General features: G+C 55.8%; 1 protein-coding gene across 1 annotated transcript in view; it reads right to left on the bottom strand.

The window, feature by feature from the left end:
* Positions 1 to 7,087, bottom strand: part of FAIM2 (Fas apoptotic inhibitory molecule 2) — a 29,844-nt gene extending 22,757 nt beyond the window's left edge. Inside the window, exons 1-4 of the mRNA XM_082849542.1 lie at positions 6,977 to 7,087; positions 3,456 to 3,651; positions 674 to 777; positions 192 to 256 (exon numbers count right to left, since the gene is read on the bottom strand). Of these exons, the coding sequence (XP_082705668.1) occupies positions 192 to 256; positions 674 to 777; positions 3,456 to 3,651; positions 6,977 to 6,991 (380 nt within the window). The 5' untranslated portion in view covers positions 6,992 to 7,087. The remainder of the gene's footprint in view (positions 1 to 191; positions 257 to 673; positions 778 to 3,455; positions 3,652 to 6,976) is intronic.
* Between the last annotated feature and the right edge of the window lie 919 nt (positions 7,088 to 8,006).

The following is an 8,006-nucleotide window of genomic DNA, read 5'->3' on the forward strand; positions in this document are numbered from 1 at the left end:
ACCCCCAGCTGGACGGAGGACCCCTCCCTGTGCACGGTCTAAGGTTCTTCCCAGCATGAGGTGGGCCGCTGCCCTGCACCAGCATCTTCAGGCAGACGGTTCTAAGAACAGTCTGACTCTGGACCCTCCTCCCCAGGCCGAGACCTGGCGCCACCACCCGTGGAACGTTCGGCTCCACACAGCCAACTCACCAGAAGGTAAAGAGAGCCACGACACCCAAGGTCACCAGCAGCTGGATCAGCAGAATGGTATAGACCTGGGGGTGGGAGGGGGTTCCGCTCAGCTTGGGGGGCCCTGTTGGGGGCCAGAGAGGCTCAGGGCCCCAGCAAGGCTTAGGGAGACCCCAACTTCCTGGCGACTCCATCTACCCTCCAGACCCGCATCCTGGACCTTCCACCCTCCTTCTTAGGGGGCATCGGAATGAATCCAGGACAAGGCGAAAGGACAGCAAAGACGCTCCAGAGCCCACACCCGTGGCATCTGGAGAGAAGAGACCACGTGTTCAGCCGCAGCAGGGGGCAGTGGGCACCTCAACTTCCCAGTAGGTGCCGTCAGTTGGCATCACAAGGATGGGGAGAGGGATGGCCTCTGGGCAGGAGACTGGGCCAGCGGCTTCTCGAGAGGCTCCCCCCACCCAGCTTCCCAGTCTGGGAGAGTTGGGGGAGACAGTTACCTTTCTGATGAAGACTCTGCGAACGTTCTGGTCGTCCCAACTGAAGGTGGTGAAGAGCTCATGGTCTCCAGTGGGGAAACCACTCTCATAGCTAGAGCTGCTGCCTGGATGGGCAGGGGGAGGGCCGTGAGCGCTCCCACACAAACACCACCCCCAATGGCTCAGAGCTACCTTTTGTCAGACTGGCTTTCTGGACCAGGCAACGCCCTTCTCTCCAGCCCCATTCTCAAACCTCCTCCTGCCCCACCCCATCCCATCCCACAGAGATCCCAGATCTCTCCCAGGTTGCCCCTCACCTTTCCTGTTCTGAGTGTGAGAAGGAACTGTCATCTCCCCTTCCCACCCCAAGCGGGAGCTCCCTGGGGCCCAAGCTCTGCCATGCAAATGTGGCCCTTCCCTCTTGTGCCCCCCCCATCCCCCTTCCTGTACATTCTGGCTCCCTTGTGGCTGAGAATCAGAGAAGGACAGCCACTTCCCCGGGGCTACCTCACACATCCCAGAGTCAAAGGTCCTACCCCGGCTTGCTCTGAGGTCCCGGGGGTGGGAACTGGGGACTCGTAGGTGGGGTGGACCTGCTGGTGCTCCAGCTGGGAACCAGAGCTGGGGGAGGCTGGAGGGGAAACAGAGCCAGGACAAGGGCAAGAAGTGGCACGTGGGTGTGGGTGAAACTTGGGGGCCTGGTCCCAGAACTCAGGCTTTTGGAAGAGCATGGGCTCTGTAAGCAAACACGTGGATCCCTCCCCAAGACTGACTAGCTGTGCGGCCTTAAGCAAGTCACCAGCCTTCTTTGTCTCTTCTGTGATATGGGTTAGTGATACCCACCTCACGGGGATGAAACGGATAAAAGTGAAAGCTCTGTGCCTGACGCTGGCGACACCACCCTCTCTCTTTCGTCCCTCGTCTGGGTCATTCCTAAGGCCTCAGATGTGTCCACTCTGCTCTCCACCATCCCTGCAAGTTCTCCATGGCCTTCCCCTCCACAGCAAGAGCCTGTCTTGGCCTTTCAGATCTGACCTCGGCACTGTCCCGCTTTAAATTCTTTGATGGCTCCTCACTGCCTTTTACTCAAGTTCAAGTTCCTTAACAAAGCCTCCTCGGCCTCCCACGAGTCCTCCAGCCCCACTGCACACCACTCCCTTCTACTTTTCTCCAGCCCGACTATATTTTTTTCAGCAATGTGCTCTCTTGCCTCTGGGTCCCTGCACATTCTTTCTTTCAGCCTTGGACACTCATTTTCCTACCTCTTCACCAAGTTAATAATACATGCCATCCTTCAGGACTCCCCTCATGGATACCCCTTCCTCCAGGAAGTCTTCCCTGACTTGTCAGGCGGGTTAGCTGAACTGCCAAGGCCTCCATCACTGCCTTTCACCATGTGGTAATCATCCATTTACTTGTCTACACTGCCAGCTCTGTGAGGGAAGGGCTTGCAAATCAATGCATCCCCAGAAATTAGCTCAGTGCCAGACACGGTGCCTGGTGCACGCTTAGTAAATGTTTGTCACGTGCTGACTGAAATGAGCTGCCTTCCTCTGCCCTGACAGTTCGTTGGAAAACATTCCTTAAGGCAGCCAGTCCTGGCAACCAGGATATGGGAAATGAGGAAGGGGGAGGGAGGTGGACCCACTGCCAAGCTGGGGCCTGGAGACCCTCAACCTCTTATCCTTTACTCCTTCATGTTCTGTCCACGTCCCCCACCAAAGCCCAAATGGCCAGGCCACAGAGGGGGAGAAAAGGAGAGAAAAAGCAGTCCTGTGGGTGTCAGCGGCAGGAGGAAGGGCTCCCATGAACACCAGACCTTCAAAGGCCCTCCAGTAGACCACGGTGGGGTGGGTCTGCTTGGGTCTGGGCTGAAGGGCTCTGTGGTGGGAGGTGTGGACCATGGTGGCTGCTCCTCCTGAGTAGAGACTGTCTGAGGCATTGTCCCCAGGATCCCTTCTAGAATTCTGCTGGGGGTGGGGGTGGGGTGACAAGGTGGGGGAGGGGGCCAAGGGGGCCGAGGGGGCCGAGGAAGACTTCCTTGCAGCTTGCGGGAGCTGTACGTTCCCAGCCCTGAGGCAAAGCTCCCACAGGCTGCCACACCGAACAGAGGGCCCCCTACCAGCCCGATTCTTAGTCTGCAAGGAGCTGGCGTCAGCCCGGGTGGGTCGGCCTAGGAATTGTGCCTGGCCCTGAGGGATGCTAAGGCTGGCATCCACACACCTTCCCCACATCCTGCTCTCCTGCCCCCAGTTAAGGCCTGGGGGAGGGTAGAGAGACAAGGAGAGTGATGAGTGAAGTGGATCCTCAGGCCCCCGCCCTAAACAACCCTGGGGCCTCCACGGGGACTGGTTTCAGATCAGCCAGCATGTCAGCAAACTGCACCCACACTCACAGGGAGGCAGCCCCAGCTGAGGCCACAGTTTGCTGTAGCCTCATACTGCTCCTTCCTGTGTCCACTCTGACCTCCCTCACTCCCTCTCTGCATCCCTTTCTTCTAGGACAGCCCCTGGTTTTTCTCCCCCATCTGTCCCCTCTTTTTGCCCTAGCTTGATGACTTGAAAAAGCCCCTCTTCCCCATCCAAGGGAATTATGACTGCAGAAACTGTATCAGTCCTTCTTCATGGAGTTCTCCTTGACCTACCCTCAGAACAGTCCTCCAAATCCCAAACCTTTGACATCAGAGCCTCATACAACAACCACACAGTGCGTCTATTTCTGGGCAACTTCTTCCTATGCAGGTTTTCCACCTGGGCCCACCACTCCCCCTGATGCTCCAGCCTCCAGGAACTGAGAGACTTACTAGGGTCCACATAGGCCCAGCTGGGGTGGAGAGGAACAGCCGAGGGGGCTGGCGGGAAGACTCCTGCCTTCAGCCCCTCCCCAGAGGTGGCCTCCTCATAGGAGGGTGGGGCCGAAGGCACTGCTGGAGCCTCCTTCTTCTCACCATTCGCCTGCTGCTGCCCCTCTGTCCCGGGGGCCTTGTTAGCCACAGAGAGCTGTGGAGTAGAGGCAGAGAGAGACAGTCACCAGGGAGAGGGCACCTTCTAGGTCCTCTTCCCCAGCGCCTCAATTTCTGGAACTTCCATGGGTACTTTCTCACCTGCACTAGGAACGGCAGTGGTGCAGACAAGAACCTCCCTATTTTATGTGGGGTATATATACGGTGGAATATTATTCAGCCTTAAAAAAGGAGGAATTCCTGTCATTTGCAACAACATGGGTGAACCTGGAGGACATCATGCTAAGTGAAATAAGCCAGACACAGAAAGACAAAAACTGCAGGATCTCACTTATATGTGCAATCTAAAATTGTCGAAATCGTAGAAGCACAGAGTAGAATGGTGGTTGCCAGGGTCTGGGGGGTGGGGGGGATGGGGAGATACTGGTCAAAGGGCACAAAGTTTCAGTTATGCACGATGAAAAAGTTCTGGAGATCTAATTGCAGCCTGGTGACTATAGTTAACAATACTGTATTGTGTACTTGAAATTTGCTGAGAGGGCAGATCGTAAGTGTTCTTGCCACACACACACACACACAGAAGGTAACTATGTGAAGTGATGGATGTGTTAACTAGGTTGATTGTGGTAATCATTCCGCAAGTTATATGTATATCAAAATATCACACACCTTAGATATATACAATTTCTATTTGTCAATTATACCCCAATAAATCTGGAAAAAAAAGAATCTCCCTATTTTACAGATGGGAGAACTGAGCTCCAGGGGGGTCAGGGCTGGCCAGGGGCACACACTGGAGCTGGGATAAGAACTGAGGAAGGAGAAAATTCTTAGGAGAGCCCACCATTGGTGGTCACCGTCCCCCGGGGCAGGGACTGGCGCTATATGGTTCCACCATTTCCCTGGGGTCCAGGGAAGGGCCCGGCACAGAGCAGTAGGCCCTTAAAAGTATTACTGAATGAAAGGTCCTCTCATTGAATCTCCCTGCTACCTTGCTCGTTGTATTTTGATCCCTGTTTTTAAATGAAGGAACTGAGGATCAGAGAGGAAGAATGACTCAGAGCCACACATGGCCCACTGGGCTGCAGAGCCCAGGTACCGTCCACTGGGGCTGGCCTCCTTCTGCTGGGCTGGAGATGACCAAGGAGGGTGGGGATGGGAGAGCAGGGAAACAGAAAGGGGAGAGGAGAGGGAAAAAAAGAGGAAGAGGGGGACTTCCCTGGCAGTCCAGTGAAGACTCCATGCTTCTACAGCAGGGGGCACGGGTTCAATCCCTGGTCAGGGAACTAAGATCCCGCATGCTGTGGGCAGTGCAGACAAAGAAAAAAAAAAAAAAAAAAAGAGGAAGAGGAATGGGGCTGCAGTGCAGACAAAGAAAAAAAAAAAAAGAGGAAGAGGAATGGGGGCTACAGGGGAGCGGAGGGGCAAGAGGCCCCTGGCTAAGAGTCCATTTTGGCCTCATGCTGTTGGAACCTCAGCCTCTCCCTCAAACCAGAACAGAATCTGACTGTCACTGATGGAAGGGAAAGCACCTCCTCATTCAGCCCCTTCCTTCATCTTACAGATGAGGAAACTGAGGCCCAGTGGGAAATATCCCATGGCAGGTTGAAAATTCAAGTCTATTTACACTCAGATATGGTCCCAGTTCCACAATGTGCAAGTTTAGCTTTGGTGAGAAAATAGGGGCTGGGAGGGCCCGAATGATGCCGCCAGGGAAGGGAAGACTGGGGATGCGGGGATGGTATGAAAACTGAAACGTCACCAAAAGGACTGAACCTCAAAAAACAAACGGGATTTAGGTCTGGTTCCAAAAAGAATGAGTTAAACCTGCAGGGCCGCTGAGGAAGGCTGCAAAGTTCCTTCTCTGCGAGCAGCATCTAGCTGAGGCAGCCCAGAGATGAACAAGCACCGGAACGTTTCTTCTTCCATCCAGCCCTGAGGATGACTGAACTGGAGGGGTCTTTTCCATCATCAGAAAGCCTGGGAGCAAGCTGGGGGTGAGGGGCCGAGGAGGCAGGGGCAATACATTCACCTCAGGACAGGAAGCAGCGTCAGCAAAGTGACTGGCGGAGGTGGAGGTGGGAAATGGAGGGAGAGAATCCGCAGAGCGGGGAGCTCTTCATTTTCACCATGGTGAACCCCACCCCTGCGTCCTTAGGGAAGGGCCTCAAAACCCAGGCCTGTGGGAGTAGGGCCCGGGCTCATCCCTCCCACTCCCCAGTCCCCTTCATCACCCAGATCAGAAGGGTCATGCCCAGGAGAATCCATTTCAGCCCACCGGAACCAAGGTTCTCTGAGCCCAGACCCAGGGCTTGTGCCTGGGAAAAGGATTATCACCTCTGACCTCAGCCCGGTCCAGATTCGTCCTCCTCACCAACAACCACCCTGCTGACCCTAGGCCCTGGACCCCCAACGTCCAGCATTACCAAGTGAAGTCTGTCCAAATGGCACGAGGTGGTATCACCCAATGACATCATTTCGAGGCCTGATGAGCTTAAAAAACAGTGAAAGGAGGGTCTGAGAGCCCAGGAAAGATGCCACTGGCTCTGAGGCTCATCTCTGAGAAAAGAAGGGGAGTGGAAGGGAGGCCCTTCTTCTGTTTTCTCTGCCCAATCCTTAGCACCCCCAAGCAGAGGGCCAGAGGACCCTCCTTCTTTGCCCCAGGCCCTGGTGGTTGTATAATTCCACAGGCTATTGGTGTTACATAACCCTACTAGGCCAGCCAAGTCTCTGCCCCAGCCCCTCCCCTACACTTCAGGCCTAAAACAGGAATAAAAAGAGAAGATATTTTATCCGATCCCATTCAGTCCTATGTCTGGCCAAAGCGAAAACAAAAATTAGAACATCCTGAAGCAGGGTTGCCATAGGAACCCCCCAACCACAGGGGCTGTATCCAGATATGGAATAATGACAGGGAGTTTGGTGGGGGGGGGGGGTTCTGTGGAGGGTGTCAAAGATGAATATATGGTTGGGGTTGGGATTGGACAGAGTGGGGGTGCCCTATAGGGACTGCCCCCCAGGGCTCACCCTGGGGATGCGTGCACACACACACACACACACACACACCAGACGCCTAAGCTGACTCCTTAAGGGGACATGGCGTCTGTGAAGGCTCCTGTGATGCCAAAGCAATTGATGGAATGTAGATGGGAGGAGAGGTGAGCCTGGTGGGCAGGAAGAGGCCACAACCCATTCCTTGAAACAGGCCTTGTGGGCCTCTGACTTCGGCAAGGACCACGGAGGACCTTCGCATAAGAGCCGAGGGAGGATGCTTACAGTGGTCCTGAGAGTTTGCTTAGGATGACAGGGAGATGGGGGAACCAGAGGATGAAGGATGATGCAGGTGAGGGAGATGCCGATACCTTTCCCTGTGTCATGGTGCCGTCTCTCCGGGAAGGGGTCCCTGAGGCACGGGCGGCCGCTTGGGTCACCGCAGCCTGCCTGCGTCTCTTCCTTCCTCCGCGTGGGTTCTAGCAACATCCACTGCAGCCGGGCCAGGAGGACCGGAGCGTACCATCCAGACGCGGGGAGGGGGGCGGGCGATGGGGGGAGGAGGGGGCCAGGGCGGGCCTGTAGGCTGCGGCGGAGACCTCTGCGGATTTGCAAGCGGAAGTGGAGGAGGCGGCGCACAGCCCTTTCCTCCCGCCCCCTCCTTCCTGGTATCCTCACCGCTCAGGACCCAGGCAGCTCTGCGCTGCGGCACTGCCCAAGTGGACGGGTCCAAGCGGGCGGGAGGAGGGGCCGGGAGTCCGTGACACCCGACCAGCCGATGCTGCCTGCCTGTAACTGGAGCTGGGTGTCAGGGCCTTATCTCTCCACCATCTTTGCTGCTGACAGGCTCCGTTGTACTCCTGCCTGTTTCCTCTCCCTCTTTGGATGCGGCCCTGCTTTCTCCATCACCACCTCCCCTCTCATCATCTCTATTTCGTCCTTCACGCTGGAGTGGGAAAAGTCTCCGATGTCTTGTCTACCCTACCGGCTTCTAAAAGGCCCCCTGGGCCCTGAGTTCCTGTGGGCCTCTGGGCAAGCCATGTGGGCACCTCTCCTTGCCTCCCTTTTCTCACCTGTGAAATGGGAGCAAGAGGCCCCTCCCTACCTTGTCACAGAGACATGGGGCTGGGAGGATGCAGCTTGTATTTTTTTCAACCCTGCTGGCACATTTTACCAGATCTTTCTGGAGAGGCCTCTAGGTCTGTCTCAAAACCTCTCCAACCCCCTACACTGCTCCCTTTTTGCCTCCATTCTCAGCCTCCACCACCCCTGTATCTGTCATCCTCCCCATTCCAGAGCCTGTCCCACCCCCTTTCCCAGTCTTATCCTTGGGACTCGGCCATCACCGGGCCTTGTTTTCTGCAGTTGCTGCAGTGTTGCCGTGGGATTTGCAATTTCAAG

Source organism: Leucopleurus acutus (genome assembly GCF_964270905.1).
Source record: "Leucopleurus acutus genome assembly, chromosome: 11".
Classification (NCBI taxonomy): Eukaryota; Metazoa; Chordata; class Mammalia; order Artiodactyla; family Delphinidae; genus Leucopleurus; species Leucopleurus acutus.